The sequence below is a fragment of the Oryx dammah genome, unplaced genomic scaffold, assembly GCF_014754425.2.
Source record: "Oryx dammah isolate SB20612 unplaced genomic scaffold, SCBI_Odam_1.1 HiC_scaffold_22, whole genome shotgun sequence".
NCBI lineage: Eukaryota > Metazoa > Chordata > Mammalia > Artiodactyla > Bovidae > Oryx > Oryx dammah.
The window spans coordinates 30229494-30249190 of NW_024070206.1; the positions used below are offsets into that span (position 1 = coordinate 30229494).

At 42.3% G+C, this 19697-nt stretch overlaps 1 protein-coding gene across 2 annotated transcripts in view; it reads right to left on the bottom strand.

Annotated features, from left to right (window-relative positions):
• Positions 1 to 19697, bottom strand: part of ZNF521 (zinc finger protein 521) — a 313802-nt gene that overhangs the window by 175700 nt on the left and 118405 nt on the right. For both annotated transcript variants that reach the window (XM_040264762.1, XM_040264761.1), the window contains exon 3: positions 1179 to 4531. In XM_040264762.1, the coding sequence (XP_040120696.1) occupies positions 1179 to 4531 (3353 nt within the window). The remainder of the gene's footprint in view (positions 1 to 1178; positions 4532 to 19697) is intronic.

The following is a 19697-nucleotide window of genomic DNA, read 5'->3' on the forward strand; positions in this document are numbered from 1 at the left end:
TTTGATCCAACACACGCGTCATGAACCATTATCAAAACGATATCCTTCCGGTTTGAAAAGATTTCACTTCTTTAGAGGACAGAAAGGTGAGGATTTACTTGCAGAGGAGAGAGGGGAAAGAGACTTCAAAGTTGGGGAGTCTGCCTGTTCACACAGAGCCCACATCTGGGGAAGAGGGGCTCTGTGTTCGTCTTCTCAGTTCTCCCCTACCAGCTGACTGATGGCTATCTGCAGGGAGCTGCAGGGGGCCTCAGAGAGGGGGTGAGTGCAGAGACAAGATAAGGAAAAGGCGGTGACCCCAGACTGAAGGGAGACGGGTCTCCCTGGGGTTTTCATTTTGGTTGGATCTCCAGATACAGACAGGTAGGAACGGGGAGAGAGCTATTAGAAACCAGGTGATAAAGCAGAAAGAAATTATAATAAAACAAGCCATCCTCGGCTTAGCTTCAAGGAAGGATGACTTACAAAACTATTTCACTGTAAATGAACTTGTTTTTCAACTGTGGAGGGGAGGAACACAAAATGACTCTTCAGCTAAGAAAATGTTCATTTTGAAACACAAATCCAAAGAGTGAAGACTTAGGGAGAGAGCTTTTAAAACCAGTGTGGAGCATGTGGACCTTAATAAATGGAGGGGCTCTTAAAAATTCCTGTTGTGAGAAGATATCTTCCTCACCACCCAGAAGACAAAGACAAACAGTGAGGGTTGACAACGCCATATTCAAAAGCCATCCCTACCCAATCTGTTATCCACAAATATACATATTCTTTTTAATTTACTCTAAGCCAGCATGTCGGCTCATAACATCTCGGTTTTATGTCATTATCTCTCAGCCATACACACAAGTCAGATCTGGGGATTTCAACTCACGGTGAAACTACACTGAGATTCCAGATCTCAGGTGGGGTTGGCATGAGAGCCGGTCTCTTCAGTCACAGAGAAGACAGTATCCTAGGGAGTCTGGAATTAGTCCTACTTTGCACCATTCAAGCCCAAACTGCTGCTTCCCAAGAAGCAAGCCATCCTTTTGAATGGCCAGGTGGAAAAACACCACTGCCTTTCGATCTAAAGCATCTCTCTGCACAGGCCAACGAATAAAGCTGAGGAAAGGGTAAACCTACAGTGAGAGGGATGTTTGGAGAGGTTAAAGGGCAAGCATCAGAAAAAGGCGAGTTACCTCATCCGATTGCGAGGGGCTGATTCTGGGCATGGGCGAGACTTGCGGCGTTTTCAATTGCGTGCTGTTGCTGTCGGGCACTAGCTCTCGGTGGACCGTTTGAATGTGGCTCTGGAGTTCACTTTCGGACTCAAACTTCACATTGCAGCTGGAGCAGCGCGTCTTGGGGGCGCCAGCCTTGCCCTTGCCCTCCACAGCCCCCAAGTTCTCGGTCTGGCCCAGACCTGGTCGACTGGAGCCGGGAGCAAGGTTGACCCCAGGACTGGCGCTCTTACTGAGGTTCACGCAGCCGGCACACAGACCGTAGGGCAGGCCGTTGATGTCCAGTTTCACCAGATCTTGCTTGGAACGGAATTCTTTGAGACAGGACGCACACTTGTACAGTTTGGGGACATGCGGGCCGCGGCCAGTGGCCTGGACCGTGGCCCCGTTGCCCGTCTTCTGCATGTGGAACGTCCCGTGGATTTTGAGCTCCAGGGTGGAGGTCACCGTCTGCATGCAAACCACGCAGCGGAACCCCGTCAGGGAGTTCCGCAGGTCGGGGTGCATCTGGCAGTGCTCCAGGAACTCCTCCTCGCTCTGCAACGGCATCTTGCAGATGCGGCAGTTTCCTGTATCCAGGCTCTTACTGTGCGTGACCTTGTGTTCGGTCAAGGTCAAGAGCGAGGGGAAGCGCTCCCCACAGATGGGGCACATGTAATGTTTCACGGGGCCCAGGTGCGTCTGCATGTGCTCCCGGAGGCCGTTCTCCGAGAAGAAGGTCCGCGAGCACACGTTGCACTTGTAGTTCCCTTTGATGAGCTCAGCTTTCTTCTTGACGATGGCGCTCTCCCCCGGCCGGATGTTGTGGTCCCGGAGTTGATGGTTCTGCAGGAGCGTCTCCATGGTGTAGGCTGCCCCGCAGATGTCACAGCCGTACATGGGCTCCGAGGTGTCCACGTCCTCCTCGCTGCCGTCGTGGCTGTTGTGGGACTCCTGGCTGTTGGTCAGCAGGGTCTGCAACTCCACCTCCTCCTTCTGGCCCGGGTCTGAGGCCCCGTTTGCGCCGCAGTTGGGTGTCTTGGTGTCGAACACGCAGTGCTTCTCCCGCAGGTGCTTCTCCAGCAGGATGATGGCGTGGAAGGCTTTGCTGCAGAACTGGCAGTTGTACTTTTTGCTGTGCGTGGTGATGTGGCACTGCAGCTCCACCTCGGTGCCGAAGGACTCGCCGCAGAAGATGCACTTGTGCACTTTGCCCTGGTTCTCCAGGTGGTTGTGCTTCACGTGCAGCTGCAGGTCCGTCTCGTTGCGGAAGTCCCAGTTGCAGGAGGTGCAGCGATACACTTTCTTTTCATTACTGTGCTTCACGGCCAGGTGGAGTTGGATGGAGACCTTGGAGTCGAACACCTCCTGGCAGAGGGTGCAGCGGAAGAAGACGAAGGTGTGCATGTCCAGCAGGTGTTTCTGCAGGTCATCCACTGACGTGAACTGCTTGTCACAGCTCTCGCAGATGTAGTACGTGGAGGTGATCATGAAATGAATGGTCACGTGCTTCAGCAGGGACTCTTGGTTGGGGAACTCCTTGTTGCACTGAGGACAGGTCAGTTTCGGGAGCACGGTGTCCAGGTGGGTCTTCAGGTGAGTCTGAAAGCCGTCCAGGGATGTGTACTTAGCACCACACTGATTACAGATATATTCTCCAGCCTGCCTTGCAGGCGCCCCTCCTACTGCCTGCATCATCTTCAGAGATGTCTGCTCTATGGCCACGGGTGACAGGGGACTCAAGGCCCTGGATTTCTTCCCGTTGTGGATATAATTCAGGGCCAAGGGAATGTTTTTATGATTCTCTTTGATGTGCTTGTTCAGTTTAAGAACGCTGTTGAATATGGGGGAATTTGTACAATAGGAACAAGAATAGACTTCTACGACTGGCTCTTTCGGAGTCCCGAGCACTGGGGACCCAAATCGGGAGCCACTGAGGTCACAATGGACCTGTCTTATATGCTCTTCCAGCGAAGAGTCAGTGAGGAACCCCATGTAGCAGTGGGGACAGAAGAAAGCATTGCTGTCCTTTGCCGCGGGGTTTGCAAATCCGTGAGAACATCGGATGTGTTCCTGAAGGGTGTTGAGGTCGTTGACAACTTCAGAGCAGAAGTTGCACTGGTAGACTATGGCGGGCAAGGCAGAAACGATCAGACCTGGGTCCTGAGCTTCATGCACTTGCTTAAGATGTTCATTGAGGTTATAGAGGGAGGGCAGTACCTCCAAGCAGTACTGACAGATGTGGGCCTGCTCTGGCTTATCTAAATGCATAGTTTTCAGGTGAATCTGCAGAACCGCCAGACTGGAAAACAACTGCTTGTTGCAGTAAATACAGCTGTAGGTGACCTTCGCCTGTTTACTCGAGGGGACAGTCATGTCGGGGGTCTGCTGAGCGGCCCGCTTCCTCCCCCGACTCTTTGGGATGGGCGGGGCGGCTTCCACCATGGTCGAGCTGTCCACCGAGAGGTTGGAGTCTGGGGTCGTGCTGGACACGGAGGTGTAGCCCACTGTGACCAGGGAAGGGCTGTTGCTGTGGTTGCACGACTCCGGTTGCTGGTGACTGTCCATGTGGCTGTACAGCTCCTCGACGCTGTGGAAGCTCTCGGAACAGACGCTGCAGGAGTTCTTCTTCTCCCCGCCATGCATCTGCTCCATGTGGTTCATCAGGGAGGTCTCCTCCACGAATAGCTCGTGGCAGTAGACGCACTGGAGGGCCGCCCGGTCCTCGTTCGGGGAGCACTCGGGGTGGCACTCGGCAATGTGCTTTTGGAGGTCTTCCGGGAAGTCAAAGCCTTCCTCGCACTGACTGCACTTCTGAGTGTCCTTCATCTTCCAGTCCTCCAGCCTGGAACCCGACTGGGAGCCGTCCTTGTTCCTCTCGTGGACCTGCATGTGCCCGTGTAAGGAACTAGAGGAGAGGAACCCACGGCGACAAATGGCACATTTATATGGCTTGTTGGACGTGTGCGTCTTCAAGTGGATTTTCAGGTGATCACTTCTGGAGAAGGCGGCGTCGCACTCACTGCAGTGGTACTTCTTGTCTCCGGTGTGGAGTTTGATGTGGCGGTCTCGGCTCCGCTTGTGTTTGAACAGCCGGCTGCAGTAGGTGCACTTGAAAGGCAGCTTGTCGCTGTGACTCTGCTCATGGTGCTTTAGGTAGCTGAGACGGCTGAATGACTTGTCACAGAACTGGCACGGATACGGGAGTCCGGGGCCACCTTCTTCCTCTCCAAAATCGCAACCTTCTCCGTGGCTGGGGGAAGTCTGGTCCTTGCTCGAAGGTGAGGAAGCTGGCCAGGAGCAAGTGGGGTCATCCTCTACATCCACTCCATCTGCAACGAGAAGATGGGAACTTTTCACTTTCCGGGTCGAGAGTTCAAGAACAGATTTACTGGACTCTTTCAACAAGTACACAGGGTGGGGCCAACCCGAACCTTGTGAGGGGGGAAAAAAAAGGAGGAGAGACTATTTGGATGGAACACTTTCAAATCTGAGCCCAAAGCTTTTCTTCTACGTTACTTTTCGCTGGCTTGTAAAATATAAAATGATATTAAATAGTTCGATGTCTAAATTACCCCTTTATTACTTTTTATCATTCTTCCTTAGGAGCAAGGTATATATTATGCATTGACAATTTTATTAAAATGCAGATTTTAATATATTTAATGTTTCTTTTGTATTCATTCTAAAATGATTTGCATATTATGTGAGCATCTGAAGGACCAAATGAAAAGAGGAAATATTACAAGAATGATTTAAAATTAATGCAGTCAACCCAGATGTCTAATATTTAATAAAAAATTCCCTCTGCATTTTGCTTGTTTTTATAGGGAAAGGCAATTCTGCAGGCCAAACTCTTTTATGGGGTTCTTATTGATACAGACCTTATTGCATTCAGCAAAAAATATTAAAAAGTAAGCACATGAAAGAAGACAGAAAACACAATAATAATTATGTCTTGTGTAATAAAAGACAACCAGGATTTCTTCAATAACTGTAAGATTCGAATAGCATAGGCCAGAAAATGGATTATTAGATGTTAGAAGGGTATGACTAGATATTACATGTAGCTAGGATCAGCCAGGATCAAGAAAAAAAATGAGAGTTTCACAGGGTCAGAATGTAATAGTGTATTTTGTTTGGAAAGTTCAAGAGGTGGCTCGCCATTTCTTCCTTTTGCTAAAGCTTCAGCAGCATGAACTTCCTTAGCCAAACAGGACCTGCACTTTGAGGTGAGCGGAGACAAAGCAACTTGTGAAAAACTGGAAACAGGAAAAGTGATAAATGATTATGGTAAATGCTGAAAGATTTATGAGTAACAAAGAGAAGACAAACAAGCCTGAAAGCCAGATATAACCTTAGCGAGCTATCCATAAAGTAACTCTACCTTCTATTAGGTGGTTTTTTTAACCATGTTTGCAGCAAGTGTACCTCTTACTTCTGTCACTTTCTTAGCATCCAAGTAGAAAATGAGACCTCTTAAATAGACTGTGAAACCTCTGACTTTTCAAAACAATTCTAGTCTATCATTCATGATTAGAAGACATCGCAAAAGCTTTTCACTCTCCAAAGGAGCAAGATTTTTCATAAATGCCGACAAGTAAGGACCAGGGAGTAGGGTTGGTGGAGACAGCGATTCTATTAGAATAGGTCTGGTTAAGAATATTATTGAGGTATTCTCATAAGATGCAATTAGAATGCGATCCAATACATTTTAAAATCCTTCAAAGCTGAAGTTCACTAGCAAGCTATATTATTAACATAAAAGGAGAAACTGGCGAGCATTATGTAAACAAATTCCACGTCTGCTTTCTTTAAGGTAACGAGATTTTACTAGATTATCAACCTCTTGCTTATCCACAGGAAACAGATGAGGATCATTCCTTTCCTGCATCTAGAAACTGATGACAACACCATCTCACTATCAATGCCAGATGGCAACCATCTAACTCTGAGAAAACAACCAAACACCATTCCTGGATTCCTGCCCACTGCAACAAAGCTTCGCAATACAAGTTGAAAGCCACATGATTTTGCATCCTCATTTATATCCGTCTATAAGCCAACATGTTTCCAGCATAAGAAAGAGTTTAAGAATTGTTGGTGTGATTTCAATTTAAAGGTAAATACCTATAAAGAATATATGCAAGTAAGCTCGTCAGCATATAGAGAAACAATTTTGAAAAATTAAAAACAAAAACAACCTCAATGATGATTTAGCTTTTCCCTTAAAGAAAATAAGCCATCTATAGCTGGTAGCCCTAAAACAAACCAGTCTTGAAATATTTTTTCCTAATTAAAAATTTCTAATATTTTACCAAATAATTATATTATAAAATTATAATATTTATATAATATGTATATTATTAAAATTATAATATTTTATTAAATTTGGCTCAGCATTCTAGAAGGAAAATCTATCACTTTTCACACATTTATTATTTTGGCTTATATCCTGTTGTTTCACTTAAAAATATTTTCAAACATATTATCTGTGTACAGTTGAGGAAAACAGTGAATAAGAAATTAGTCATGTATCTAGACTGAAAGAATAGAACTTAAGCTTGATAATTTAGCAAGTGAATCTATTATTAAATTGCAGATTGTGCCTCAGCATGATATATTATTATAACAACACACCAAGAATTATAGAGCAATAGACTATTATATACACGGTGCAATCCTTGACACCATGCTTAAATCAGGTTCTTGTCTGTGGCCATGCCTGATTATACCTATTACCTAACCGTTCTCCTAAGCTTGTAAATTTCAAATACAGTCAAGTGAGGTGAGGGTCAGGAGTTTTTACTCAAACCAAGATTCAAGGGAGCTAGAAACCTTCTCTTCATTCTCTCTCCTGTCCCTATTACTTGGTCTTGGTGAAAATATGTGATAATCACAGATGATGTATCTCTAACTGAGATGCATGGAAATTGCCCTACCCGATTCACAGGCTGCAGAATGGAGGACTTTGAGCAGAAGTAGAAAGTTTAAGTAGGGAATGCTACTTTAGAAGAATAAGCAAAGGTTCCACAAAAAGTTGATTTCTGTTTTACAGTCAAAATTATAAAATGCTCATTTGCTAGGACTATAACTGAGCCTGTTCTCCTTGGAGTGCACAAGGAACTCACCGAGGAAACTCCCAGGGGTGTTAGTTCATGCTCTAAGGGTATCAGTATCGCCCCCGACTTTTGTGTTAGTGGTGGTGTTGCCAATATTCTCTGAGGTCTACCTTAGTCTCTGCAAGCTACCCATTCCCATCACCTTAAGTTTTTTTGGCATGCACAGCTCAAACGATGCTTACATGGCTACTACAGACCTAAACAATTTCAAGTTGTTTTTTTCATTTGGAAGAAACTATGGAGGATTCTTTCAATCCCCGTTACTGAGTCAACTTGAACTTTTTTTTCCCTTCAGCACTCACTAAGTGCTACTAACAGGAATGTCTTTTTGTGTTATGGCAAGTTTTCTGCATTTCAATGTGAAGTACTTAACATGTCCACATTAAATTTTAATTTTTGGAATCAATCACTTCACACTAGCTGACTCTCGGAGAGCTATACCTCTTACAACGGGAAGAAGGAAAGGGGAAAAAAATAAAAATACACAGATACAACTTTGCTGGAAACCAACTCCACGGCCTAGAAGTCTATTTAAAGATGCAAATGTGTGTGCACAGTTAGTGCAGATGTTTTTCTACAGCAACTGTACTTGCTGAGTTTCAGCATTTCCATAAAGCACATTACAACAAGTGTGTGAACACTCGGAGATGAAAGTCTCGAACACTCCTGAGATTTGCAGTGGAAAGGAGAGCCGCCTGACTTTTCTCCAAGCAGACAGGAATGCCCATGATTCAGCAGCCTGAGTAAATAAAAGAGGTCCTTATTTCCTAATTTTGCTGGCTGGCCACACTGCAGCAGCCTCTGTGCTCCTGCCAAAGGGGATACAGAACTGGAACTACACCCAGCCGCTGAAGGCCTGTCTTTGTTAGCCAGCCAGGCTTTCCCGACCATCTTCTGGCAACAAAACTGCCATATCCTGCAAGGAAGACCTCCATCTCGGGCTTGATGGTTCTCTAGTCTGCTTGAAAGGACAAAACAACAGATTTTGCTGGGTCTGCATCGGAGGAGGACAGCTGGAAACTCAGTTAGCGGCAGAGCCACACCTGTTCGGTCATATTTATGGGGGAAAGTGCTCACTAACAGAAAAGTGAAGTCATGCTAGAAGGAGGGATTGCACAGGGAAAAAGACACCAGAGCAGGAAGTACTACCTCTCTGACATGAGCCATCGCCCCTCATGGACCAACCTGGGAGGAGAAAGCAAAGACTGGCTGTGATTTTATCCTGGCTGCTGGGGGACAGACAGACGAATACACCCCAGGAGGGGCTGCCTGGTAGCCAAATGGGGGGCTGATAATGTCTGTCTACAGCCTGTCACTATGGAAGAAAAGTGCTGCTGAGGGTCCAGCTTTTCTTTCACCTTGTCCAACTCAAGTAGTCAATAAAAAAAAAAGATCAAAGAAAGAGGAAGAGAAGATGTTCAGGAAGGTCTGGGGGGATGCTAAAGCTTTTTATTTATTTTTTTTATTTTTTGTACTATCAAGGAGGTCTTAGTTGGGCTTCCCTGGGGGCTCAAAAGGTAAAGAATCTGCCTGCAATGTAGGAGAGGGCACGCTTCTGGAGGGCAGGGACCAAGTCTTTTAGAATGCTGACTCCAACAGTATGGGCAATCCTGAAATTATTAAGGAGAAAGACAAATAACAAAGTGGATTGACTCAACGTGTTAAAGAAGTTATCCGAGTCTCTGAAGTTATGGAAACTTCCAATGCTTTTAGTTCTTTGTAGGGTTGGCCCCATGAGAAGCTGGCCTACTGTTGTCCTTCGCTACCTGAGTTCATTCACTGTAACTGCAGGGTTCTCGCTAAACCACCCTCCGGGGTCTCAGTGTCATATGTGTGCAAGATTTCCTTAACAGGAACAGGATTTAGATCACCGGTTACTTTTCAAGCATGTAAAAAAAGACCAAATACTGACAGCTCTGGTACCTCTGTTTTTGGAGGTCAATGACTCAGAATGAAAACTAAAGTCAAGAGTCTGGAGTTTTATTTCTAGCTTCATAACGGACTTAGAGAGTGACCTGGCCAAGTCATTTAATCTGCCCCTACCTAGGTATTTCACCTGCAATATGAAGATAATAATTCTTGCTACTTACCCTCTGGGGTGTTACAAAGATTAGTGAACGTTTCTAGGGCACCTATCATTGCTGGAAGAAAAGGTGCATATGTAAACAAAAAGACTTGTATGTGTTGCATGTATTAACGTTTTCACATGTAAGCTTCTTATATGTGCAGTATAAACATATTTTAGCATTTTCTTTTCTTTAATGGAACCACTGAAATATCAGCTTTAAGGATTGGCCCAAAGAGTGTCTTAAGCGTTCATAGCTGTATATTCAGTCATCAAGAAAATAAAATATAAATAGTTGGTGATATCTAAAAGTTAATGACCCATAAATCCAAGCTGACTGTGTTAAATTATCATACATATGATATACTATCGGGTCTTTACAGACAGATAACCTTGGAATGAGTATTTTGCTGGGTAATTCTGAAGCCAAGTATGGACTTTTGTAATCACCTCATTTATCCTTAAAACACTAGCAGTACAATCATTGCACTGTTAGTACTTGGTGTTAGTTACTCACTCGTGTCAGACTCTTTGCGAACCCCGTGGACTGGAGCGCACCAGGCTTGTCTGTCCATGGAATTCTTCAGGCAAGGATACTGGAGTGGGTAGCCATTCCCTTCTCCTTCTCCAGGACATCTTTCCCACCCAGGGTTCAAACCCAGGTCTCCTGCATTGCAGGTAGATTCTTTACTGTCAAAGCCAACACCAAAGTCCCAATCACTGCATTATTTAACATCAAAATAAGTTCATTCAGTGGATGATTTTTTTAAAAGTGTAGGACAATAGGTAAAAACATGAGATCAAAACAAATTTCCAGGTTAATTCTTCCACTGACTGGAAAATGGTTCTTTCTTTATCCAGCATGCTAGAGGGAGCGAGCTTTTATGTTAGAGTTCATAGTCCTTTTCCACTCCTTAACTTAAGACACCTTAAGACAATTAAACTGAGAACCTTGAGGAAAATATACTGGGTACACAAAGGCTGAGAGAAGTTAGGTGCTATCAAGAGAGGACATATTTTGAAATGTGTGTTTAGTACACACAGGTAACAAGGATATTTGTCCCGTTAACCCAGAGTCATCACAGTAATAACTCTGCATCGTCATATTTAAAATCACCTAACCAAATTGCACAACACATTTTTAAAGCAATGATTGAAATTGCTGAAGGATATGGTCATTGTAAATAAACCATTATGCATTATTACACAATTGTTTCCTTTCATTCTCAACAGAAATATCAACAGCTTTAGAAAAGCGGCCACTTTAGTAACCTAACTATCATACTTTTGGAAAAAACCCCACAATCTTGCATTAAATTCACTCCTTTGTCATGCAACTTATTTATCTACTTGAAAAGGAATACTCTTTACTGGGTATTCAAAAGAGAAAAGTGAACCTTTACAATTATGTATAGTTCACAGATGCTTTATAATTCTGTAATATCATACATTGTTCTGGAATGACCAATTTCATGCATTAACAGGCTATGAGGGAAAAGGGTGGTCAGTCATTAATGACAGCAAACTGCGGGAGCAGGCAATGGAGGAACACATTTTTTTAACACAGTCAAGATGAATTCCAGATATCAGAGCTCAGAGGCTATTTATTTTTCCTTTCAATACTCCCTTAAAAAAAAAAAAAAGAGGTTCACTGCTTAGGATGAGCCAATAGAGGAGATAAGAAGTTGTTATCACCCCACCTCAGCCCCTCCTTAGGTAATCCTGGTTTTTAGAGCCAAGCTGGCTCTTTCACCAGACACATTTCTATTACGTGTGCAGAGAAGTACAAATGTTTTGCTTGCTGTTGCTTAAAGTTCACTTGAACAGACGGAGCTCAATGAATTCCATCTTCTACCGCCAAATTAAACAGAAAACAGTGCATTCTTAAGCAGTTCACACTTAACTCCACCTCTCAAATCAGAGGAAAAAGCTGACGTGAAACCAGTTAAAAAACACTCATCGTCTCTCTCACGGAAACCAAGACGTGTTTCTGAAGCCAGACAGAAGGAAAAGTGGTTTTCAATGATGGGGGGCAGGGGGTGAGCACGGCTTTGCTGTTCCCATCTTTTGGCTCACTTAAAGATATAGATAACTAATGATAAGCACCAAGCTCTTGGCGTTCAATAATTGGCAGTCGTGTGCTACACATCTGCTTACAGTGCTGTGACTGTGAGCTTTCTACATCATTTAACGTATTTATCTCTCCTTTAATAATGACAGCCATCATCACAGTGAATTTCCCAAATCTGTTTTCTTTTTATCTTAACTATTTTGAGTTAGAAGGCATGTTTTCATTACTTAGAAGTCTTGTATTTATGACCTCATACCACAAAGAATTTGAAGCACTTCTTCATTGCTTATTTCATTTACTCATTTATTTAGCCAACATTTATGAAGCACCTATGTGTTTAGGTCTGATAACTAAGTTTTTACTTGCTTGTCTATAACAAAACAAATAATAAAATTCTAGCCTTCCTCATAGTTAATATTCTTAGAATCAAACACGACATTGTATGAAAGAGCTTTCTAAACTACTGCAATATAAAAATGTACTAAAATTATGACTGCTACTCTAAAAGCCATAGCTACCTTTACGTTATAACTGAAAGCTGTGAAAACATTATAAAGGAATAAAAATTAACTAATTTAGTTGTTTCTTTTTTCCATATTGAGATTCTCAGAATTTTAAAGGACTTAAGGGACATCTTTGTTTAAAAATAAAAAAAATAAACTAAAATACCAAAACAAAATCTTCTGAATGCTAATAATAATTACCTTGAAAATCAATGTGCTTTAGCTCATTCTTTAATAGCTCCACACAGCAAGCTGTGATTAATTCATTAGTGGAGTAAAATTCCCATGATGGGATAGCTTGCATTCAAAATCCTGAAACCACATTCCACAGGTCTGACACTAGCCCAATATCTCACTATTTTACTTGTTGAGAAATTTCTTGAGGGTAAATTCTATTTTGCTTCAAAATCCTTTGCTCTAGGGTGAAATATACCTATAAAGCTTTGAAGATGTAGCCACATCTTTTGAAATATACTCAACAAATTTCTCAGTTACCACATTAATCATTGTACCTGTAAGTTAATCTCTTCACTGAGGTAGTGGTAAAGTAAAAGGGATTCTTCCACTAAGAAAGTTAAATTTGAAAATGGCTTTATTGGTGAATGATGGACCTCAGACAAATCCTTCCATCATGTTAATAATGGCTTTTTTGAAAAACTGCCCTAACACACTACAATGTTTAGACAAAGTGATCAAATTCTATTTCAAAGAGGAAACTGGTGTATGAGAATGTTTTGTCATGTAAAACTCTTCTGAATATTTTTCCAGCATGTAGGCTTTGATTCAAGGTTGGCAAACTTTGGGTCACAAGGAATTATAACAGTCCTGAAGTGGTGTTCACTTGAGCTAAATTCCACCTGTATCATACCCAGGGCAGCCGCAAAGCTGACATGAATTTTTGGCAGTTTAAAGAGGCCACATTGTATACTTCACTGCAGATAAAGCCACTGGAGAATACAAAAGTGTTGAAAGGCTAAAATTTAATTAATGACCAATTAGCACCCCCTGTGGGTTCATTGTGCAGTAAAGTGATAAATACAGTGTGCTAATATAGAAAAAGCTGTTATAAAGATTAGGGAGGAAATACTACTAGAACTATCCATTTGGTATTATAATACAGTGGTCATCAGTATTCTTGATTTTGAGGTTCCTGTGTCTAAACATGATAGGAATTAAGATCTAAGGCAAAATTATTATTTCCTTTTTATTTTAAGGTACAGAGGTTAGCCTCACACTCAGACAGCTAGTGAATGCACCTAGCTAAACACCCAGCAGCTGCAACTCAGACTAGTTTGTGTAGCCTCCTACCCAATCAGTGTTCATACACTTTATGGGGAAGTTATATGCTATGTTAGTCGCTCAGTCGTATCTGACTCTTTGAGACCGCATGGACAGTAGCCCGCCAGGCTTCTCTCTCCATGGGCTTCTCCAGGCAAGAATACTGGAGGGGGTTGCCATTCCCTTCTCCAGGGGATCTTCCTGACCCAGGGATGGAACCCAGGTCTCCTGCATTGTAGGCAGATTCTTTACCCTCTGAGCCACCAGGAAGACCTTACATACTATTGGTGGTATTTAAAAATTGGTGGATGCTGGACTATCATGAGATTCTATGCATATGTTGAGATCTACAGAACAAATCGCCAATACATCCTCACAGGATAGAATTTCTATGGTGTTTGAAAAGAATCATCATTAACTTTCACATTAACACTTACATAGTAAAACTAAAACTGAAAAGTGATGTTGGATCCCAAGTAACCCCAGTGATACAAGGAGTCATTTATTTTAAATGGAATAATGTTTACAAACGGCAAAGGATAAAAGTATGTTCTTAAAATAACTCTAATTATGGCATAACAAAATATTTCTACACAGATCATTAATATCAATGACCTTATTTGCATAGTTTTTTTTTTCATCTACCTAATTAGGCAATATTTGAAAGAGGTAATCCTGAAAAAATGCTGATTATCAATTTGATGGATTTTTCCAGTTACCTCATTCTCCCTTTATTTTCTATGTCTCACTTTAGGTTCAGTTTATTCTTCCCTAGAATGAATCTAAAAATAAAATTCAAACTGGCTGATTCTATCATTTGTTTCTTGTTAACAGTCCTGGTAATGTATTTATAGGAACCAGGGAAGGCATGCATGTATGTTTTTATGCAAGACTGAATATTCAGAACAGATATAATCATGACATACATTTTAAAAATATCTTTTCTATTTCTCATTACAAAGTGTTAATCATATAATTTGCCACTTAATATGTGTATATGTACAATCATGCCTTAATGAAGTGTACTTCATTAGGGGAAGTCTCTATGATGCAATTTTACTTAATATATATCATATATATTATTTTTATTAAATTATATATGTTGTATACTCAATCATATATTTAACACATATGCATATACTTATGATATGCATGAATATGCATGATGAAGCACAAGCTGGAATCAAGATTGCCGGGAGAAATATCAATAACCTCAGATATGCAGATAACACCACCCTTATGGCAGAAAGTAAAGAAGAACTAAAGAGCCTCTTGATGAAAGTGAAAGAGAAGAGTGAAAAAGTTGGCTTAAAGCTCAACATTCAGAAAACTAAGATCATGGCATCTGGTCCTATCACTTCATGGCAAATAGATGGGGAAACAGTGGAAACAGTGTCAGACTTTATTTTTGGGGCTCCAAAATCACTGCAGATGGTGATTGCAGCCATGAAATTAAAAGATGCTTACTCCTTGGAAGAAAAGTTATGACCAACCTAGATAGCATATTCAAAAGCAGAGACATTACTTTGTCAACAAAGGTCCATCTAGTTAAGGCTATGGTTTTTCCAGTAGTCATGTATGATTGTGAGAGTTGGACTGTGAAGAAGGCTGAGCACCAAAGAATTGATGCTTTTGAACTGTGGTGTTGGAGAAGACTCTTGAGAGTCCCTTGGACTGCAAGGCAATCCAACTACTCCATCCTAAAGGAGATCAGTCCTGGGTGTTCACTGGAAGGACTGACGTTGAAGCTGAAACTCCAATACTTTGGCCACCTGATGCAAAGAGCTGACTCATTTGAAAAGACCTTGATGTGGGAAAGGTTGAAAGTAGGAGAAGAGGATGTCAGAGAATGAAATGGTTGGATGGCATTACCGACTCAACAGACATGAGTTTGAGTAAGCTCCGGGAGTTGGTGATGGACAGGGAAGCCTGGTGTGCTGCAGTCCATGAGGTCGTAAAGAGTTGGACACAACTGAACGACTGAACTGTATTAAAATATATGTGTATATATAGATGTGTGTAATATTGCCTTATTTATACATGTAACTAAGATGAAGTTTATATATTACATATATTACTTTTATTAAATTATATGTACTGTATGCTCAATTATATATTTAACACATATGTATGTATATAATTGTATTAAACTATATGTATGTATATAGATATGTATAGTATATACATATTGGCATATATATATATAAGGCTTATATATAAAAAGGCAGTTGCAAACAAAGTTGTCTGCAACTTATATATATATATAAGCCTTTTATATACATATATATATAAGCCTTATATATATTGGCTTGTTTATATATGTAACTAAGATGAAGTTTCTCCAACATACAGAACAAAGAATGTACAAAATTCCACTGAAAACCAAATATGACTCAGTAAATAAAGAAACTCTACTCAGATAATACGTAACTGTTTAGTTCACATGTGAAATGCACCAATTCTGAATAATTTTCATCGAGAAATTGATAGCAGTGTTTCTCTGCTTTTGTTTTGAAGTTTTAAAATTTGTTTTTGAAAAGAGGAATATGGATAGCATACATCTGTATATGTTCAGAACCTATGGGTATGACCCTTGCAGAAGCATGTTTCTAATACCCAAAGACATAAAACCAACTGGCACAATTCTGGGATCTTGACTGACTCAAAGTTGTCTGCAAGAAAGCGCTGGTTTCTGAACCTCTATGAAGCCTCCTCCCACATCTGAGCTCCACTCTTTTCTCTTAAGATGACCTGATGTGGTTTGGCATGGGTTATGCATACCTCTGGGTCTGACTTGAGGGATCAAGCGAAAGAAAATAAATGAATTTGATTGAAGCCTACATAGAGAAAAGGAAGTCAAGGCTGTCATTCTTAATGTTTCATATATATGAAGTGTTAGATTTAAGATCTGTGAGAAGTCTTAGCCTTTAGAGGAAAAAAACACACTAATTTTACAGATGAAAACACAGATCAGCAAGAATGAGTAACAGGTTACAATTTGCACTAACAATAGCAGCTCATGGGGTTGTTAAAACCCAAGCCCTATTCCCTCCTGCTCAGGCAAGCAGCTTGATCTAAGTGTCAGGCAATTCTCCCAATCCATCCTTCCCCTGCTGCTGCTGCTAAGTTGCTTCAGTTGTGTCCAACTCTGTGCGACCCCAGAGATGGCAGCCCACCAGGCTCCCCGTCCCTGGGATTCTCCAGGCAAGAACACTGGAATGGGCCACCTCCCCCTAAAACAACAACTGCCTTAAATGCCACCTAGTCATCCAGTTTTTATGGGTAAATGAATGAACTTAAAATAGTGTTTCACATTGTTCTCTTTGTTGTTAAAGATTCCATTGTGGTTTTTTTTTTCTCTTATAAAACCAGTTTATGCTAATGGGCATAAGTCTACACACATATATTATTGTTGTCCAGTCGGTTAGTCGTGTCCAACTCTCTGTGATCTCATGGACTGCAGCAAGCCTGGCTCCTCTGTCCTCCACTATCTTCTGGAGTTGGCTCAATTTCATATCCAATGAGTCGCAGATACTATCTCACCATCTCATCCTCTGCCCCAACCCTCTTCTCCTTTTGCCATCAACCTTTACGAGCACCAGGTCTCTTCCAATGAGTGGGCTCTTCCCATCAGGTGGCCAGTATTGGAGTTTCAGCTTCCACATCAGTCTTCCAATGAATATTTAGGGTTGCTTTCCTTTAGGATGGACTGGGTTGATCTCACTGCTGTCCAAGGGACTCTCAAGAGTCTTCTCCAGCACCACAGTTCAAAAGCATCAGTTCTTCGGTACTCAGGCTTCTTTATGGTCCAACTTTCACATCCGTACATGACCACTGGGAAAACCATAGCTTTGACTATACAGATTATTTTTGGTAAAGTGATGTCTCTGCATCTTAACATGCTGTCTAGGCTTGTCATAGCTTTCTTTCCAAGAAGCAAGCATCGTTTAATTGTATAAAATGTTAGGCGCTCAGTTGTGTCTGACTCTGTGACTATGGACTGCAGCCAACCAGGCTCTTCTGTCCATGGAATTTTCCAGGCAAGAATACTGGAATGGCTAGCCATTCCCTTCTCCAGGGGATCTTTCTGACCCAGGGATTGAACCTGTGTCTCTGGATTGCAGGCAGATTCTTTACCCTCCGAGCCACCAAGGAAGCCTTTAATTGTATGGAGAAAAACAAAAACCTAACAATCAATTCTTTGAACCTGTAACCTGCAGTTGACAAGTCAGGACAGCCTATTTCTTAATTTTACTTCCAGCTACTACCTATAAAAACCACACACACACACACACACACACGAACACACACCTCGAGTTTTTTTTTTATAATGCTTCTCTCCGTCCCTAGGGCTTCCCAGGTGGCGTTAGTGGTAAAGAACCCATCTGCTAATGCAGAAGACATAAGAGATATGTGTTTGATCCCTGGGTCGGGAAGATCCTCTGGAGGAGGGCATGGCAACCCACTCCAGTATTTTTGCCTGGAGAATCTCATGCACAGAGGAACCTGTCAGGCTACGGTCCATGGGGTTGCAAAGAGCCGGATATAACTGAAGCGACTTAGCATGCAGGCACGTGCCCTCCTTTCCTCTCTTCTTTCCATCCTCTCCTCTGGGGGGAGCAGTTCCGTTGGGTCAGGTATTGGCAAATAAAGCAGAAGAAAAGGTGCCATCAGATTAGCTCTGTGGTCAGCTTCATCTTTCTCGTGCTCTTGCCTCTGGAGCCCCATTTTCTACCACTCACCCAGTGAGGGATACAATGATGGGGCCTCCTCACCTTTCTCTATGTTTCCTTTCCTCTGTCATCACTGCAACTACCATGACCCCACACAAGGAAACCGAAGGCTGACCCTCTGCCTCACCAGATGACCAAGAGCAGCGTTCTTTAGCATAATCCACCAATCTGCACCCCAGTCAGTTGAACAGCAGTTACAAACTGCTCCACACACCCCTCCCCAGGTCTACTGACAGTGAACTTCTAGGGGATGGGCTCTGAAATCCTCAGTTTTATGAAACTTTTAGGGTGCTTTCCCTGTATTTCTGAATTTGAAAACCACTATTGTCTTCTATGCCCTCTGAATCATTTCAATCCTCTGCTTCAAGTTCCCTCTGCCTGGCAGTGTGTTTTCCACATTGGCCACTCCACACTAGAGCAGGGGTGATGGAAATCTTTCTCTTCCTCACCCAAAGACCAAATTAAATCCCAGCTCTTCCAAGAGGCAACGTTTTTGGAAAGAAAAGGACATCGTGATCCTTTGCTTTCCCAACTCTTAACACTGCCTGCTTCTACTATAGATAGGACTCCAAGTTTCCAGTCTTTCCAGCATAACATTCAACTAGCTCCCAGAAATTACTTCCTCTCCGCAGAAGTGTTGTTGGCAGCAGCCTGCAAATTTCTAGAAACAGACAGTAACCATTTTGAAAAGTTATAAAGTTCCAAGTACATAAAGGCTGGATGTTACCTGATTTGGCTACAGACTTGTGAGTAAACAGCTCGTTTCAAATGTGAACATGGAAAAATCTACCTCCTAAAGTTTGGTGGATAATTACTTTCAAGCTGCATTAGCTTGATGAGAAATATCAATAGGCTATGAAATGCTGCTCATCCTGTGAACCAGTTCAAAGAATGAAGGTCATCATAAAACGGAAGACAAGGCAAATGAGTAAGTGAAGGAGGGAGAGAGGAAGGAGGCAGGGCCTTGCAATGATCAGCAATACTCTCTTTTTGCACTCAGGAAGGCATGACTAGAACTGCTGATTGCATGCCTTAAGTCTGGCCCTCTTGAGAAACCATAGATATCTTTTTTTTTTTTTTGCACTGGCTCCTATCAGTCTCAGGCAACTTCCTGGGTTCTGCACGTAAGTGTGGAATGTCATACAGTAAATTAAGCCTTCTGCTGTCAAAGCTGGAAACAGGAGGGTAGTAGAAAAGCAGCTTGATCTCAAATGATTTTTATTGGCTTCATTTACATCCTGTTTAAGGTCTTCTGAGTAGCTCAAGGTGTCTTATCTCTGACTACCAGGGGGTATTTTGCAGTCAGAGCAGTTAACATACTTCTCTCTCCCTCCCCTCCTATTCCTTTCCCTCAAGCTCTCTCTCTTTTTTTTTCCGAGCCATCTTATCTTATCACACACATCTCTTCAGGCTGAGGAGAACCCATACTTATCAGAAGCAGGGCACTCTATTGTTGTTTGGGGCTCTTCCAGACAAATGAAAGTTTAAGTCAAAAGAAAATTAGTTAACCTCTTCTCCACTCCGCTTGGAAATACTCAGGGCTGTCTCACTTTTGTGAGTTCTGAACGGTACCAGGAGCTTTCCCCTGTAATCTACATGCACGCAGAGCAGCTACCCCATCAGATTAAGAAGAGCAGGTACAAAGTTGCTGGTACTAAATTGCACAATGACCCTGAATAAGGTAGCTGCAAGTCTGTCTTCACCAGGCTACTCACTCTGCCTAGGA